The sequence below is a fragment of the Pyxicephalus adspersus genome, chromosome 2 (genome assembly GCF_032062135.1).
Source record: "Pyxicephalus adspersus chromosome 2, UCB_Pads_2.0, whole genome shotgun sequence".
NCBI classification, from domain to species: Eukaryota; Metazoa; Chordata; class Amphibia; order Anura; family Pyxicephalidae; genus Pyxicephalus; species Pyxicephalus adspersus.
In genome coordinates, this window is record NC_092859.1 from 435,286 (window position 1) to 454,096 (window position 18,811).

The following is an 18,811-nucleotide window of genomic DNA, read 5'->3' on the forward strand; positions in this document are numbered from 1 at the left end:
ATACCGAAAACCATCAAGGACAGACAGCTTGTATTAGTACATTTCCATCAATATATTCCATATATACCATTACATATCACATTACTTGTATATCTTTGTAATTCTTTGCATTCATATTGTACTGTATTTTATCATCCTTGACGTGTTTCATCCGTAGGCTTCATCAGAAGGACGCAGTATGCCAATAGTAACTGACTTTTAACTTGCTCACATTCTGTTTTTCCTTCAGATATAATCAAACATTGTTTCCAAGAACAAAGGGACATATACCGCTGTGACCCCTCTTTACATGTCATTTATGTCTTCTCGCCACTGTATAAAGCATGACAAACCACCAACAATAAGCAAGATTATAACCTATAGCTTCCACTAAATCAAACGTGATACCACTCACCACCTTATTGGTTGTGCTTCCATTGGGGTCACAGCTTACAAGTCCTGTTACATAGGATGTGGTGCCATCTCAAAATGCTTTCCACTAATTTATCCTAATAGGTAATATATGAAGGGATGATTCAGAGATATATTACTGAAAGATAAAAATGGGATGTACCATTATTAGGATGTATCACCAATATATAGTAATGACAGCAGAGTCACTGACAGCAGAACTGAAATGTATGTGAATGTGCAGCATGTTCTCCATTCTCCACCTCCTCAGCTGGTAAGCTTCCGTACCAGAGAACACAATATTCTACAGAGACGCTTCATTCATGGGGCCGGTAATATGTAGAATACACAGGAAGCCAAGGAGGAGGAGAGCGGAGAACATGCTGAACAGCAATACACATCACAGTGCTGCTAACAGTCACCCCATCTGATTGCTTGCTCACACTCTGCACTTCTGTGCTAACAGGATGAGAGGGAGAGAGGAGAACATGGGGCTAATGTATCATTTTGTCTTTCTGGGTCCCTCTGAGAGAATTTGGGGGTCCTAAATATTACACACCTGTGGCCCTCAGATATGTAACACTGATGGCGGATATGGGAATGACAAAAAAAGGTTTTCTCTATTGTGCATGTGAAGTGTTGGTCATATCAGACAAATAATAAATGGAGATTTATTGATGAATGCTGTGTGATTTCTATGTTGATGACCCCTGCGTGCTTCCAATTGTGGCCGACATTTGGGGGGATCTTCTTCACACAATGTAACCTCTGTGCTGTGGGGGACTATGGGTGGGGAGCCTATTTAGAAACAGGAAGACCCCTTTAATAAAAGAGTCCTCAGATATCTGCTCTCTCACTCTGGGGAATGAGTTTGGGTACATACCAACCTGTACCCATTCCTAAAATCAGTTAAAGCAGTCTTAGGAGGAAGCACACTACAAATATGAAAATGTATTGTTCTTATGTTTAGGTAACACATGTAACAATGTACAGAGAGTCTCCCATGATGACGAATAGAGTTATGATGATGAAGGGGTTACACACTTAATGCCCCCTTCCTTCTTCAATAAAACGGTGTCACGGAACCATCAGGCAGGAAGGTGGACCCAGTTGGCAGGGACGTGCATGGGGAGCAGGGTCTAAGCAGCTGCCCAGTCTTCTCCAGCCCCTCTAGTGGTGAAGATGTTACACTGCAGGCAGCTCCCGGGTTGTGGCCCCTGTGCACGCAGAGGCAGGTGACTGCTGACAGATAGGAATCAGGCGACAAGCTGAAAGTCAGGGCAGGCAGCAAACAGGAATAGTCACTGGTCAAATCCATCATCAGTACATAGGAGAATCAGCAACTGGAAACACAGGACCAGCTGGGAACAGAGCCTAAGGGAACTCCTTGTTCAGATAACTTCCTGTTGTCAGTCACTTCTTATAAAGGTAAGGTCACGTGATGGATAGGAGTCATGTGATCCGCTGACTCCTAACCCACCACCAGAGGGAGTGCTGGTGAAGAGGCATTCTCAGGAGGTGTTCACATGCCTGCCAGCAGGTGGTGAGCGTCTGTGGAACATTCCACTCTGGTCCTGTGAGGTTTAAATATACCAGGAGACCCCATGCTGTTCACAACCTTAAAAAGGCCGATATAACAATCAGGTTTTTGTGGAGGGAGCCAGGAATTGTGTTCATCATGAAAGATACCAATAGATGGAGACTGGTGACTGGATTGGCCCCCAGGAGACATTATCCTTTGCAATAATAGGGCCCGCAGCACAGAAGCTTGTACAGATAAATCACCAGCTCTAGATAGATTTCCTATAAGGCCGGGTAGGCCATGGCTATAAGGGGCAGTCACTGCCCCCAGCTGCCTTCCCCGTCCTGGGATCCTGTGCCTGCCATCTGCAGCAATGTGTGAGAAGGAAGAGAGCCGCCTGCCGCTGTGTCATCTCCCCATTCCTACAAGATGGCGGCTTGTGTGGAGCAGACACATCACCCATGGACGGGGCCATCAAATGATCTGCATATGGGGCACTTGGTGGGCATCTGCCCCGGACTGGCAACAACATGAAAACGCCTGCTGCTATAATATTCCTGAAGGTCCAGAAGTCTTCCTATCATGCGGCCCTTTAACCAGATCTGCCATTCATATCCATCAGTGTGATCAAGGAAAGATTCACCCCGAGACTGACCAATGGGGCCCCTGATATCCCCCACACCCTCACCAGGTGCCCTCTGTCATTGAATCGTCCCACCGGAATATCGCTCCCCACCCGGCTGTTCTCTGCTCCTCATTATCCTAAATGATTTATCTGCACCCTTCCCCCCTAACCAGCTCACTGGGTGAGATCCAGAGAGAGGATAAAACTAAGAATAATAATAAAATCAGTGCAATATACAAAACAAACACATAGCAACCAATGTGTACAAACAGTTCCTGAAGTATTTATCACATGATTACTACAACCCCCATCATCCAACATTAACATAGCAACGATACCTGCATAGAACAGAGATAGATGGGTGAGCAAGAGTAAAAAAGTGTCGCCATGGAGACCACCCACTTCCTGTAGTCTCTAAGAGATGATGTCATCAAAGGCAGACAGAGAAAAACATATTGCTATATCAGGAGTGTCCAGTAGAGGGAGCAGCACTGCTTCTGTATAAAATACATGGGTGAAATGCTATTGCCCTTCTTCCCTATCATTGTTTATTCTATTTACAACTCAAAAATATCTTTCTTTAATTCTTCTTCATCTACTTCTATGGAGATTACACGTCCTTTATTACAACTATTGGGCCCCCCTATAAATATTCTATTATTCATGTCTGTTCTTTGCTAATGGATAGTTCCTCAGAACCTGGACCTCAGTTATCCTTTGTGGGCCACATTTCTGGATTTATTTTATCCAGCGAATAATTGGAAGCAAGTGAAATGGAGAGTATATATGTCGGGGATATTATGCTTATCATTAGAGGATCACATGAGCCCAGTCTGCTGACCCCATGTCATGCCATGTGACCTATAGTACATGCCACATGGTCTGATATGAGGGCTTTGGGAGCCTTAGCATGTAGCCATGTGTCAGATGTCTGTATGGGCCCTCACCAGCCTTTTATAGACTTCTATGTTAAAGGGACACCGAGGCGAAAATGGGCTGCGATTTCTACAGACCCCAAGCATTCCACCCTCAGATACACTCTGCCCTCTAGGGGGCGCTTCTCCCAGACTCCCCTAACAGTCTGCCATGGAAGGGGAGCCAGTCTGAACCGCTAAACTTTTTATGGAATCCTTTACAAATAAATTAAACACCCCCCCCCCCCCGGCCTGGGCAATCCTTTAAGGTCAGTGACTCCCCAAAGACAAAAGCAAGGATCCTCTGCCACCCTCCTTCCTGGACAGGTAAGTCTCCATAACACCTGGAAGTAACAGCTGTATACCCTAAAGGTAATCTGACAAAACATAGGGATCAGGGAAGTTTTCATCCTGTCCCTATCAGAGAGCCTCCATCTCTTCCAGATCCATAATGCCCGGCACCAAATCTGATGCCCAGAATTTTCATTTCTTGCTGGTGTTCTGGGAAGGCGTCCGGGAGGGCAAAATTTTCACCTTCCCAACCCATCCGGAAACCCTCACACTTCTCATGGCTGATCTCGGACCCGGATGCCTCAGTTTAAAGTTTTATATCTGGGACCACCAACTGCCCCTCATCTGATACCGAGAGAATACCAGAAATATCATCCATAGGAAACAACCCCTAATCATTGTACCCCAGCAATGCCCTCAGGCACCCCACATTCCAGCCTTCTAACACAGGGGTTTATTGGAAACACATCCAGCAGGGCGTTCAATCGACACCCAGGACACAAACCTAAGCAAAGGCTCCCTGCGCCTAATCAAAATCTATACCCCTATTTAATGTACAGCGCTGCGTAATATGTTGGCGCTATATAAATCCTGTTTAGTAATAATAATAATAATAAATACCCAACTGATGAACCAACCCAGCAAGCTTTGTATAATATACAAGACCACTAGGGGGCGACAATACAGCTTCTTTATGTGGAACTGGAACCTGCAGCTGCTGGCCAACCTTCTCTACAGTAACAGGAGGCACAAAGTGAAGGTGAAAGTGAATATACCAAGGTCACATATGGTGCAGAGATCTGTGCAGAGTGACATTTCATTCTATTCTCCCTCTCTTCCCCCCTCACACTCTTCCGCTACTTCTCGCTTCCCTTTCTATTTCTTTTTCATCTTTCCTCTCCACCCCCCCCTCCCCACTGTCTCTCTGTTTCTCTCTTTTTTCATCTCTGTTTTTCCCCTTTCCGTTCTTATTGTTTCATTGTCTCTCTCTATTTTCACTTCCCTCACTCCTACCACTATGTTTCCCCTCTCTCATTCACTCTCATTCACTCTTTCTGTCTTCTTTCTCTCTATCTGCTCTCCCACCACACTCTCTGTCCTCTCCCTCTCTCTCCCCTCTCCCTCTCTATCACCTGCCCATCCCCCCTCTCTCCCCTCTCCCTCTCTTCCCTCTTCCTCTCTATCTCCTGCCCATCCCCCTCTCTCTCCCCTCTCCCTCTCTGCCCTCTTCCTCTCTATCTCCTGCCCATCCCCCTTTCTCTCCCCTCTCCCTCTCTTCCCTCTTCCTCTCTATCTCCTGCCCATCCCCCCCCCTCTCCCCTCTCCCTCTCGTCCCTCTTCCTCTCTATCTCATGCCCATCCCCCTCTCTCTCTCCCCTCTCCCTCTCTCCCCTCTCCCTCTCTCTCCCCTCTCCCTCTCTCGGTACCCAACGTGCCCGATTCCAAACCATTATTTATTTATTCAGCTCCAATGCTGCCCAGACTGGCAAACCTGCAGAACAATGCTGCTGTCAGATAATAAATTCACTGTGACTGACGATAAATGCCACAGGAAAATGTCTGCCAGAATCACTGTGGGTGGCAATACCACGTCAGCCAGTCTATCAGACCTGTATGGGTCCCGGCTGGTAATGGCTGCTGGAAGAGAATAGTTCTGGTTGGAAATCTGAATATTTCCATTTAAGCCTGCATGGGAGCTGGGAATCTGGTGCTGAAGTCATGGTCTGTAGGTAAGTGATCACATAAGTAGGGTAGGTATAGGGTATGGATATTAAGAACTCATGAGGAGAGCGGCCTGGCAGGGGTATTTAGCAAATAATGTCTTAGTGGCATGTGAAGGGTATATGGCAGATTGGGTGATAAAACTAATGCAGCCACCACATCTGGTATACTGGTATATTGGATCAGCAGCTTTCATGAGAATAAGCCCCGGTGGTCCTGACCCCCCTGTCACTCTGTGGGACCATCAGTCAGAAATGATGTGACCCCAGACTCTGCTATGGAACCTTCAATGACATATGACTTCATATTAGGAAATGTAATGGCTTGTTGGCAGCACAATGGAATCAATGAAAGGTGACTGAGAAGTGTGCATGTAGTCCTGGGCTCACAGTCCTCCCATCATGGTCTCTCTGCCTTTCAGACTGACATTTCGGGATAATGGCACCGGGTGTCCCCCCTTATATAAACCTCACACTGATAGTACATGCAGACCACACACTGTGCCTATGGAAGAATACACTTTATAAAGGTCTATGGCATGCCGTGCTCCCATTTCCCGCCTTGCACCATGCTGAGATATTGGGGCTGATTTACTGATGGATTTTTGTCTGTGAATTACCAAGAGATAATTCTGACTTAGCTTAGTGAATGTGGTGACAATTCACTTTGCAAACTATACCCACTGCGTGTTATACCAATTACCCCAAACTTTTGTTGTCTAACATACAGAGCCAGCTCTTGTCCCACATCAGTGACCAGTGGTGCCCAGCGCCCCCCAGTCACCAGGTACCGGGGCACCATGTGATGCTAATGGACTCTTAGACTTTTCCATGACAGTTTAGGCTTTGTTGGAGGTGACATTTAACTGGAACAATACATTAGATTGTGAGCTCCTTTGAGCAAGATAGGTGCGAGGCTGATTGGGGCCCTATATATGTGAAATGCCAATATCTGCCCATTATGGCAATACAAGGAGTTCTCCATCAGCTGGAGACTTGCAGATATAATGACATTGCACGCAATCTATGCTCCCAGACTTAAGGGGACATCTTCTATTACCACCTCTGAGGTTCTGGAAGTTGCCCCCTTGGTCAGTTGCCTGTTGGTGGAGTATGATGACCTGATGGTTCCACAGTCAGTTGTTTAGGTTGTAGATTGGCCAGCAGTGTCCATACTTTTCAGAGACAATGCCGGGCCCCAAGCTATGGCGACTCCAGCAGTCCACCCACCACTCAGGGGGGGGGGATTTATTTAGGCCACCCAGGATGCCTTTTACACCTTTTTCATGCACTGCCACTGCTATGGGTGCTGTATACACACCAAATGCCTAAGCCCCCTATAGGACCCCCATCTTGTATTTCCTGTTGGTGTCTGCATACTACTCCAATAATGATATCACAGTCACATGACTCCTCTGGCCGGTGTCAGGTAAGTCCGTTATATCAGTTGGCCCTTCCTAATGGAGGCATCCAAGCTGCTATCCCTGGCTCTGATGGAGCGATTGTGAGGACTAAGGTTGGTAACAATGATCATGAAGGGAGTGATATGGATAATATGCAATGTTGTGTGGGGCCATAATAATAGAAACCATACTTTTATGGCCATAGTGGACCCTACATGTTCAGCAGTGGGCCTATTGCACCCTGAATTTGTATGTGATCTGTAACAAAGAGGGCTAGTACCAGTGGAGTTCATGTTAAATACAATGTATACATTCCTTTCAATAGGATAATTGCCAACCTTTATTAATAAATATGTATGATAAACAGAAGAGAGAGAAGCAAAGAGGGTTTTCTTGGCAATATTAGTTGTATTCATCATATCAAACATATATATATGTGTTATATATACATATACAGTAATATTGTGCTGAATAGGCAGAGAGATTGAGGACGGAGCTACAAGTCTTTGGTCCAATCAGTTCTCAATCATATATTAGCTAGACATATAGCACCTACTGCACAGGTTATCACCTGAAAATAGTGAGACCGGGAACCTGGGCGGCTTATCGGTGCCGCATTTCAGTTCATTCTATAAGACTGCCCAAGTTACACCTCTGTTACAGTATCACGCCCAAAAGAATCTTCCTAAATGGGTTTCCATTGAGAAAACATTGGTGGCGCCAATTTCAATGGATACATTACTCTGGATTCCAGGGGTACAATGGCTCTATATCACCAATCCAATACTGAGACACTCATTAAAAATATGGGACTCGATTAGATATATGGGGGCCTTATGTCTGGTCATAGCCCAGTAAGTCTTATAATTGGGATCCCGTTGTTTCCTCCTGGTCTGAAGGAACCGAGGCGTTTTACTTGGTGAGTAGAAAAGGATTTATATAGAATTTGTCATTTTATTATTATAGCAGGGATTTTATCTTTTAGTGAGACTAGAGAAAAATATGAAGCCCCACCGGAGGAACTCTTTAGGTATCTCCAGATCAGGCATTTTCTACAAACTAGGCTGAGATTAACCCTTGGAATTAATATGACGTGGTTTGAGAGATTGTGAGTACAGAATATAAAGGTAAAAGGAGTTTTATCAGCTTAGTTCAGACAAGTATATATAAAGCTGCAGGCATTAATTGACTGTTCAGCGAAAAGCACTCTCACTATTTTCAGGTGATACCATAAACCTGTGCAGTAGGTGCTATATGTAGAGCTAATATATGATTGAGAACTGAATGGACCAAAGACTTGTAGCTCCGTCTTCAATCTCTCTGCCTATTCAGCACAATATTACTGTATATGTTTAATATGTTTGATGAATACAAATAATATTGCCAAGAAAAAAAACCCTCTTTGTTTCTCTTTCTTCTATCATACGTATTTATATGTGATCTGATATCAGACCGGGAGCTTGTGGCATCACCTTACAGGATGGGTAAAATGAGGGAGAATCCATCCATAGAGATTATTGTATCATCATATTTACATCCATTTAGCATTTCACTCACACAGGACAAACATCACTCATTACCTGGAGCTCCAGAATGAATTTTTAATGATAAAATATCTATGCAGACTTGTAAATCTATTGGCAGCTCCACCATATTATACGAGAAGAGGTGATCTTTGTATGAAGACTCTATAGAAGGCATAGAAGACTAGGAGGTAGGTTGGGGTAATATGGAAGGATGGAGGGACATTTGAGAGACAGGTAGGTTCAGGTTTTTCGATGGAGTAGAGGAGGTTGGTGTGGTTATCCAGTAGAGTTGTGCAGAACTATGATCTCACATAGAAATCTTTTTGAGTTTTCTGGTTGGTGTTCCCAGGCTGGAAGCTCAAAAAAAGAAGAAAATATCATACAGGATTTCTTGGGGTCACCCTATGGACAGGATGTGGCTTTTACAGTTCCTCTCCTTCATTTTACTGCTCCTATCCTGCTCGGGTTGTGTTTTCTGTACTCATCCTGAGAAGAATCTGAAGGAACGGTTTAACAAGCTGTGCCAGGAGTACAAAGAGGCCACAAATACCACCAGTTGTACCAGATACCCTGGGCCAAACAACTTTAACCAGTTTTGGTTAGGTGAGTGACACAGACCTCTGACTTCCACCCTTTTATTATGAATATTTACCACTACTGTCCCCTCTCCCCATATCCCCTTTATTGTTCTTGATCCAATACTCATTTTCCACATCTGTGTCCTCCACTATTCTCTCTGTTCTCCTTATCTGGTCCTCTTCACCTTCTTTTTCTGATCCACTCTGTCTTCTTTTCTGTCTCCTGCTTCTAGTCCTCTCTGTCATCTTCTTCGGGTGCTTTCCATCTCCTTTTTTTGTTACTCTCTCTCCTTCTTCTGGTCCTCTCTCTCCTTCTGGTCCTTTCTCTCTCCTTCTTCTTGTCCTCTCCATCTTCTTCTAGCCATCTCTCTCCTTTTTCTGGTCCTTTCCCTTTCCTTCTTCTGGTGCTCTTGCTCACCTTCTTCCTGTCCTTTGGATGGCCTTCTTCTGATCCTTGCCATCTCCTTTTTCTGCTCATTTCCATATTCTTCTTTTAGTCCTCTCCTTATCCTTCTTGTGGTCCGCTTCATCACTAACTAATCCTCTCCATCTCCTTCTTCTGGTCCTCTTATTTTCCATCTTCTAGTCATCTCTCTCCTTCTTCTGGTCCTTCCCATCTCCATCTTCTGGTGCTTTTCTTCTCCTTTTTCTGGTCCTCTAGCTTTCCTTCTTCTTGTCCTATCTGTCGCCTTTTTCTGGTCCTCTTTGTCACCATCTTCTGGTACTCCCTATAGCCCTATTCTGGTTCTCTCTGTCTCCTTGTTCTGGTTTTCTTCATTACTTTCTGGTTCTCTTTGTGTCCTTTTTCTGCTCATCTCAATATTATTCTTTTAGTCCTCTCTATATTCTTCTTCTGGTCTGCTTCCTCACTTTCTGGTCTCTGGTCTTCTTCCTCTGGTCCTTTCTCTCCCCTTCTTCTGGTTTTTACCACCTCTCTCTATCTTCTGGACCTCCCCCTTGCTTTCTTCTGGTCCCCACTCCTCTTTCTTCTGTTCCTCTCCATCTGCTTCTTCTGGTCCTCTCTCTTCTTTTTGTGATCCTCTTCATCTCCTTCTTCTGGTCCTTTCATCTCCTTCCTCTGGTCCTCTTCATTGCTTTCTTTATTTCCTCTGCATCACCTACTTCTGGTCCTCTCCATCACCTTTTCCTGGTCATCTCCTTCAACTTCTTCTTATCCTCTCTGTTGCCTTCTGCCCCGTCTGGTTCTCTTCATCTCCTTGTTCTGGATTTCTTCATCACTTTCTGGTGTTCTCTGTTTTTTTTTTTTCTTGCCATCTCCATATCCTTCTTTTAGTCCTCTCCATATCTTTCTTCTGCTCCGTTTCATCACTTTCTGGTCCTCTCCATCTCCATCTTCTGGTTCTCTCTCTCTTTCTCCTTCTCCTCTTCATCTCTTTCTTCTGGTCCTCTGGCTCTCCTTCTGGTACTCTTTTTCTCCCTCTTCTGGTTTTCTTCATTTCCTTCTTCTGGTTTTCTTCATCGCTTTCTGTGTCCCCTTTTCTTGTTATCTTAAAATCCTATTTTTAGTCCACTCTATCTATCTGGTCCTCTCTCTCTCCCAATCTTCTGTTCCTCTTCCTCGCCTTCTTCTCGTCCTCTCTGTCTCCATTCTCTGGTTTTTTCTGTTTCTTTCTTCTGGTTTTGTTCATCTCCTTCTTCTGGTCCCGTCTCTCTCCTTCTTCTGGTGCTCCTCATCACCTTTTTCTGGTCCTTTGCTCTCTTTCTTCTTGTCTTCTGCATGGCTTTCTTCTGGTCCTCTCCATCTCTGTTTCCTGGTCCTCTCCTTCAACTTCTTCTTGTCCTCTCTGTCACATTCTTCTGGTCCTCTCTCTCTCCTTTCTTCTGGGCCTCTACATCTCTGTCTTCTGATCCTCTGTCTCTCATCTCCTTTTTTTCGTTCCTCTCTGTATCCTTCTTCTGGTCCTCACCACCTCCTTCTTCTGGTCCTCTCCATCTGCTTCTTCTTATCCTCTCTCTCCCCTTTTTCTGGTCTGCTCCCTCACCTTCTTATGGTCCTCTCTATCTCCTTCTTCTGGTCCTCTACATCTCCTTCTTCTGGTCCTCTACATCTCCTTCTTCTGGTCCTCTCCATCCTGTTTTTTCCGGTCCTTTCCTTCTACTTCTGGTCCTGTTGATTTTTTTTCTTCCAGTCCCCTTCATTATCTTTTGGTACATTCTTTTGCCTACTTCTGGTACTCTCTGTCTCATTCTTCTGGTTCTCTCTATCTTCTTGTCCTCTCCACCTCCTTCTTCTTGTCCTCCCTGCCTCCTTTTTCTGGACCTCTCTTTTCCCATCTCCTTTTTCTGGTCCACTTCATTTCTTTCTTCTGGTCTGTCTCCTTTATCTGGCATCCCTTTCTCCTTCTTCTGGCACTCTTTATATATTTGTTCTGGTACTCCCTAAAAACTTCATCTGGTCCTCTCTATTTCCTTACTCTGTTCTTTTCCACCTCCTTATTCTGGACCCCTTGGTATGCTTCTTCTGGTCCTCTCCATCTCCTTTTTCTGGTGTTCTTGCTCTCCTTCATCTGGTCCTCTCATACTAATAGCCCTCTTTATTTCTTTATCCTCTCCATCTCCTTCGTTTGGTCATTTCGATATCCTTCTTTTGGTCCTCTCTGTTGCCTTTCACTTGTCCTCTCTGTCGCCATCTTCTGATAATCTCCATCATCTTCTTCTGGTACTCTCTGTTGCATTCTTCTGGTCCTCCCCATCTCCTTCTTCTTGTCCTCTCCTTGTCTCTGTTCTGGTCATTTCTATCTCTTTTTTCTGGTCCTCTTCTTCTCTGTTCTGGTCATGTCCATCCCCTTCTTCTGGTCATTTACACCTCTCAACCTCGTTCTTGTGATACTCCATCTCCTTCTTTTTGTCATCTCTACCTTCTTCTTCTGGTCCTCTTTCTCTTCTTTTTCTGGTACTCTCTGTGTCACGCTCAACAGACACTCGAGAGATGGCACCACTAGGGGGTGCTATGACTTTCATGGAGGGTGTATGAGCTCTGAGAAGGGCCAAGGCGCAGAGTCTAAGCCGTAACCAGGTTTTCTCCAGAGCCTCTGATGGTTAGGAGGTTGCACTGCTGGTTAATGCCAGGTTGCGATCCTTGGGCATACCAAGGTCGGCAAAACACAGTAACAAATCACTAAGCAGAAGGAAAGCCGAGGTCAAGACAGGCAGCAAGCAAGAGAGGTCAGGTCACACGCCAGGGGTCAATAGCCAGAGATCCAGGAGACGGACATCAGTGACATGGAGGCCACTGCGGGCACAGGGAACACAGGAGACAATGGAACAACAGGAGGTACAGGTGACTCAGGGATATCCACAGACAGACAGGAACACAGGAACTGCACAGGGACAAACTGGACAACAAGGGGTTAACACCGGAGCTAGACACAGGAAATACTGGATTAGGCAGCAGGTGTACACGAACTAGATCACAGAACTAGGGAGCTTGAGCCACTTAGTATAGACTTGTTGGACGAACACAGAATACAGTTTGTGAGCTAGCTAAATAGCCAGGGCTGACCAAGAGGCTATTTCCTGATTGGCCAGCAGATTGGACAGAGTTGATAAAGCTTGGAAGCAGAGGCACACCCAGCATCAGAACTGCAAGCATGCGCAGGAGAGTGATGCCTGTGCTTTAGTGAGGAACAGGTAAGTGTGACACTCTGTCCTTCTTCAGGTCTTCTCCGTCTCTTTCTTCTGGTCCTCTCTGGCTCTTACTTCAGGTCTTCGCAGTCTCATTCTTCTGGTTCTATCCATCTCTTTCTTCTGGTCCTCTCCACCTCCTTCTTCTTGTCCTCTCCGACACCTTCTTCTAGTCCTCTCTCTCCTCTTGTCTGGTCCTCTCCGACACCTTCTTCTAGTCCTCCTCCTTTTCCTGGTAGTTTCTGCCTCCTTCTTCTGGTCCTTTCCTTCTGTTTCTTATGGTCCCTTTTCTCTTTGACTTCTTGTCCTTTCCGTCACCTTCTTCTGGTCCTCTCCATGTCCTTTTTCCATCCATTTATTCTGTGACATCACAGCTCCTTATTTCTTTTCTTGTGTGGATCCACATTTTTTATCCTTCTGTCTTTCAGATGAAGATGATGTATTCACCATTACAGAGAAGACTCATCGGGTTTTTAGAGTGTTGGGTAAATATTTTTTTCCATGGAAAATATTAATATTTCTGAAATGTCTTTACATTTGCAAATTATTACCATTTTATTAATCATTCACCTTCTTCTATCCAGAGATCACCCGGGATCATTTTAGGATTTCCGCATACTGGGATTGGCTGCATGAAGTGAAGCTGGTGGAATACATGAAGAGTGGTACGGAATCCATTCATGATAGATACGTATATTTTACTCTTATATCTAAAGAGATCCTTCACCCAGAGATGTTGGCTGAGGTGACTGAGATGTGTGAATAACACTTATCTCCATCACCTTCCCTGGGTTCACATATTGGAACATCTCATCCAAATGAAATTCATGTGACCAATCTTTGGTTCTTACAGCTCCCCAAATCTGGGAATCTTGAGGAGTATTCTTCTCATATTATTAACCCTGAGATATTCCAACATATCCCAACTGGGGGCCCCCGATGCACAACATTCTAACTCACCCCACCCCCTGCCATTCTATCATTTGGAGCCCTGGAAAAGGTGGGGGCCCTGGGCACTGCCAGTTCTGCACTCCCTAAATATTTATAGGTTGTGTTCTTCTGATTTACAAAAATGGGCAGAGCCTAAAGCAGGTCTGGGACAGAACATGATTTGGAAAATTTGCAGTCACAATGTTTTCTTTCTTTTCTTTGTACAGCCTTGTGCCCCCCTTTGTGCAGTAAGTACCCTTCTACCTCTATATTGGTTATTTTCAGAGATCAGCGGGGGAAGGGGAGGGGTTATACCTAGAGGGCATTAGGGGCATTTACCCCAATTCCTCTAATATAGGCAGATGGCCAGATACACCTGGGAAGGGATTTTTCATAGCCATTCAATCAGCAAAGAGAATCCCTTATCTAAGTTCTGGACAATAGAACTTTCAGGGAACAGCAAGAAGTCACATGTTGGAAGGTTGGGTTGGTGAACTTGCTTGATTTGTATGAGCTCTGTCTGTGATGTAGAATTCTCCCTCTTTTGGGTAATGGGGGGGTGATTATGGTGGGTCCACCAACCTTCAGTTTTATAAAGGAGGACCACACAATGTAAGATTTGTCCTGGATAAAATCTTAGGGACATCATGGTGGATGATATGTATTAATCTGTGACCGACGTCTATCCTTCCCTTTCAGCAGACACCAGGATCGTCTATAACTGTTCAGTGTGCCAGCTGCAGAGGACGGGGTGTCTGCGTGAGGAGATCTGCTACCCAGGTCAGAGCCTTGTGATAATGAGGAAAGCAATAAAGAGTACCTGTCTGTAAGAGTAAGATATATTAGTTATAGATATCATAGAAAGTGTTATCACCTCTAGCAGGGCTTTACTGTCTGTGTCCGAACGGGAGGATTTCCCCTACTTCCTGTTTAAGTGATCTCATAGAAAATTGGGGGGATCTCCTCGGTGGGGACAACAAGAACAATAAAATACTGAGTGAGGTTCTCATGCTTCTTCGCTGCTCTTGAGCATGTTAGAGAGATTTTTTTTCCAATTCTGTCTCAGTGATAAGACAGGAAGTAATAGAACAAAAAAATCGCCAATGCTACAAAAAGACCAATAAAATCAGTCTGGGGTCTCTGGACATCTGTGAAACACCAAACTGCCCCAAACATTGCAAAATCCGATGGATGGTGGGAAGGAATAAAACCATAGAAGGCCGTGTCAGTATCGGGCGCTGTGATTGGTTCGCGTCAATATCTCTTTTCCTATCCCGCCATCTGAGGACAATTTGTTATCTCCATACACCAATCATCATCAGCCCTGATTCATCAAGGTGCAATACAACCAAAGGCATGCTGAAGTTGCCGTCCAATGAATCTCGCTCTAGAATGCCTTACCTAAGGACTTACATTTACGTTCTCACTCTCCCAGCACTCCAGAAATGTTCCTCTCATCCGCCTCCACAGCTCACGTCTGGTCCCCTTCCAGAATAGGTGGAAGCAAGCATTTTACCGACTTCCTGAGAGCGCAGGCTAAGGACCCACCCCGGAGGGAAGGATACCATGCAGGTTGGGCTCACTGTACTCCTAATATTAACCATCATTACATTGGTGCAACTCATTCCAATAAAATACCACCTACTACTATTACCCCAGGAGAAAACCGATTGCCAATGGGGGAGAAGAGGAGGACCAACCATCACCACCAGAGGAGGAGGGAATGCTCACCACCTAACACTCGAGGAGATAAGAGGACCACTCACTACCTCTCTTGTAGGAGAAGAGGGAAGAAGGACTTCTCACTACTGAGAAAGGACCACCCATCACCACCATTGATGAAAGGACATTCACCAGTTCCATGAGAGGAGAAGAAGGATCCACCACCACAGACTCTGATGTAGAGGAAGAAGGATCATCTATCCGAGGAGAAAAGTAAGCAAAGTCCACTGGAGAAAGAGGAAGGGCCACCTACCACCCACAGCTATGAAGGAGAAGAAATAAAGGAAAGTACAAAGTAACTGAAACGGGGAGAGGGTAAAGCAGCGGGAGTGATATGACACCTTGATAAATCCGGGGGTGTTCCTGAATTCTGTGCAGTGATTGGAGGGCGCATCTATAAATTGTCCTTAGAAATTGGTTTATAATAAAATTATTAGTAATGGATTGCGTACAATTGATGTCAATCCCTGAAATACATCTTCACAAAGATTCACAAATAATAAATATCCACTTCAATACTGGGATTTTATATGCTTCTTAAAAAATAAAAACAAAAACACTGAAAAAGGGTAAAATGCAAAAACCAATATTTTTATCCTTTAATCTAAAATGACACACATGACTGAATACTACAAATAAACCAATTTATATTAGACTGCAGCAGACAGTTACCCCTAGAGCAGGTCATAAACAATCCGATGCGTTTCGCAGTTAGTGGAGACTGCTTTTTCAGGAGTGCCTTAGGTTGCATGTAGTCAGGTGCCACCCAAATGTGAATGAACGGATAATAAATGTATTCTACATATTCACTGCTACATCCACGTAGCTCCCACCTCTCCCGGTTTGGCCAGGACAGTACCGAATTTCTAGCTGTCATAACGCTGTTCCGCTGTGTTCTTGTGTTTTCCCAGCAGCATATAGTGGATTGCACTCTGATGTAGTTCTGTCAACTGCCACTAGATGGCACCGATAACCTATAGAGATAATTGTAGTTCTTTTAATGACCACTAGTGTCTCCCTTATAGTGACAATACTACTTTAGTTATATAGCGCCAACATATTAAGTAGCGCTGAGGTAATTTGTGGGTGAAAGTGAATTTATAGACACGCCAGATTCATCAGACTTATTACAGAGTGAATGATGTAAGGGGATAAATAAAGTACCTGTGATATTACCCCCCCCCCCCATCCCCCATGAACAAATGTTATAAACTTTGTTCTGTTTGTTTTTTTAAATTAAATATACCTTGTACCCCTCCCACACACACTGAACCACCCCTGCCCACCTTTTTGCCATTTTCATATTTTGGAAGGTATGAGTTATTTTGTTAACTGAATAACCCCTATTAAGCTGTTTGTCTATAATCCTGATCATCATAATCAATCAAAGAATGTCCCCAAGGACCTTGGTACTGTAGTACTATTGTAGCATTGTCATTATAAGGGAGACACAGTGGCCATTCAGGGAACTGCAATTATATTCTATGTGGTTCTCTGCACCATCTAGTGGCAGATGCCAGAGTTACATCAGAGTGAATCCACTATATGTGGAGCTCATGAGGACACTGCTGATAGCTAGAAATCGGTTGGATCTCAAATCCAGGTTGGGAAGATGTAGCAGTGAGTGTTCTATATAGAACACGTTTATCCTCCATTCATTCACGTTTAGATGGCACCTGAAGAAGCAGTGCTCCACTCTGTGAAACGTGTCGGAAGCCTTTAGCATCCCAGTACTGGGGCAGGTATTATCTGGGAATTTGTACAGTGCTACTAAAAATGTTGGTGCTATGTAAAATAATATTAATGCTGCGTGTGGTACCAATACGAGGTGGAAAAAACCCTCCGCTTGGTTCCAGGAATGGATCTGAATGCCGTCATGTTTGGCCTACTTATAGGGGAGATTATGGCGGCTGTACCCCAATGTGTTAGATTGGTAGTACAGGATTGTGCTGGATGACCTCTGACCTCCCCCGCCTCCTGTTTGCAGTGACTCCCGCTGAGGCCATGTGGAACATCGTCATCTGCTCGACCCTCTTCATTGCCCTGGGGATCATCGTGTTCACTGTGGAGTAAGTCATAAATCTGTGTGTGATGCCATGTACATTATAATTTGTATATCCTCATCAGTGGACCAATCACAACGCTCCTCCCACATCTGGGTACTTCTATCACTTTATGGTGAGCTGCCCCCCATCCATAGACAGGAAGATGTGGGTACCAGTGCCACATATATGTATATGGTACAGTGGGGGTGGGGAACCACTATGGGGCAGTACCAGTGCCAGTGTTCGGTGAATAATAAATCAGAATTCACTTGGAATCCCATTGGTGATGGCAGAGCTGAACCCCTTGGCATTATGGGGTGTTAGTGGTGACGACATGCTAAAGTGATCACCCTACCCATTGGCTGAGAGGCCGTGTGGCATGCCGTTGTGGGATCAGCTGACTTTCCATACAATAGTAATACACTTTGGGGCACCTGGCACTTCGGAGGCGGTTCAACCAATCAGTGGTGAGAGATTTATTTAGTGTGTGACTCGTGTGACCTCACATTTGACCCTGGTGACACCCGAGGTGCCAAGGTCGGGAAGTGGGCATTGTGTTCCTTGGAGAACCCGTTGGACCGGTTGTACTTCCCTCCCTGTACTCAGGAAGTGCCCAGGAAGTACAGTATTGGTGCCACACCCGGAGACACGGCGTTCTGCCAACTCACCCGCGTGTGCTGCGCCCAGGAACGTACGGCCCCTCACCTGCCAGGTGTTGTGGTTGGCAGCAAACACCCGACCAGGTCGCTGGATCGCAATGTTCCCCCTGCATGGTCACATGATCAACAGGTGGCAGCACCACACACCTATCTTACCACCATAGGCAACCCTCAGATCACATGATCAGTATGACCAATAACATTGGACAAATATGTAACCCAGCCACACACCGTACAATCTGATTGTACAAAGCCCTTACCAGGGTACCAATCTGGGGGCCTTTCCATAGAAGTAGCCATCTCTGGGGGTAAATCTGCGAGGAGATTGTACAATCAGATTGTATGGCACCATGAAGCAGATTGTACCGATATCTGCAGGAAATGGGATATTTATTATTTATCTTTTCTTCATGAATTGGGAATTGGAATTGGTTTTGGTGATTGCCGTATAGGGGGCACCCCGGCTGTGGTGAGATTTTTCGGGTGTCCCCGGGGAACGGGGGGGTCCTGAGGGGATAATATTTCCTGCGCACACCTGACTTCCTGTGCTGTGTGTGAGGACCAATCATGGGGGCAATTCAGGTGAATGCAGGAGCTGACTGGTGAAACCTTACCCCACAGGTATTGGAGAGCTGAGAAGACCGAATAAATCTGCCCCATGGCGGGGTAACTGGCCAACCCTTCACCCTCTGGATATTATCACTCTCTGGAAATAAAGTAAATTTTAGCCCCGTGGAGATGTCGGTAGTGTTGGGGTCTCTCGGGGTGTTTGAGGGGTCACTGGGTGGTGAGGGAGGGAGTAATGGGGGGGGGGGGGGGTAATAGCACAGCGCTTTATTA

The 18,811-nt window shown here is 45.2% G+C and overlaps 1 protein-coding gene and 1 long non-coding RNA gene across 3 annotated transcripts; one reads left to right on the forward strand and one right to left on the reverse strand.

Moving 5' to 3' along the window:
* Positions 1–13: 13 nt before the first annotated feature.
* LOC140322649 (uncharacterized) lies at positions 14–2,952 on the reverse strand. 2 transcript variants are annotated; one of them, XR_011919216.1, is made up of 3 exons: positions 2,876–2,952; positions 395–529; positions 14–312 (listed from the first exon to the last, which is right to left on the reverse strand). It is a non-coding gene; the product is annotated as an uncharacterized lncRNA (long non-coding RNA). The 2 variants fall into 2 exon arrangements; XR_011919215.1 differs by having other exon boundaries at positions 14–529.
* A 3,950-nt stretch (positions 2,953–6,902) lies between these two features.
* On the forward strand, positions 6,903–18,706 carry TMEM95 (transmembrane protein 95). The gene is made up of 8 exons (XM_072399199.1): positions 6,903–6,979; positions 8,742–8,995; positions 13,044–13,100; positions 13,200–13,280; positions 13,773–13,793; positions 14,245–14,325; positions 17,255–17,336; positions 18,593–18,706. The coding sequence occupies exons 2-8, from the start codon at positions 8,797–8,799 to the stop codon at positions 18,618–18,620; spliced, it is 549 nt and encodes a 182-aa protein (XP_072255300.1). The 5' UTR covers positions 6,903–6,979; positions 8,742–8,796; the 3' UTR covers positions 18,621–18,706.
* The last annotated feature ends 105 nt before the right edge of the window (positions 18,707–18,811 follow it).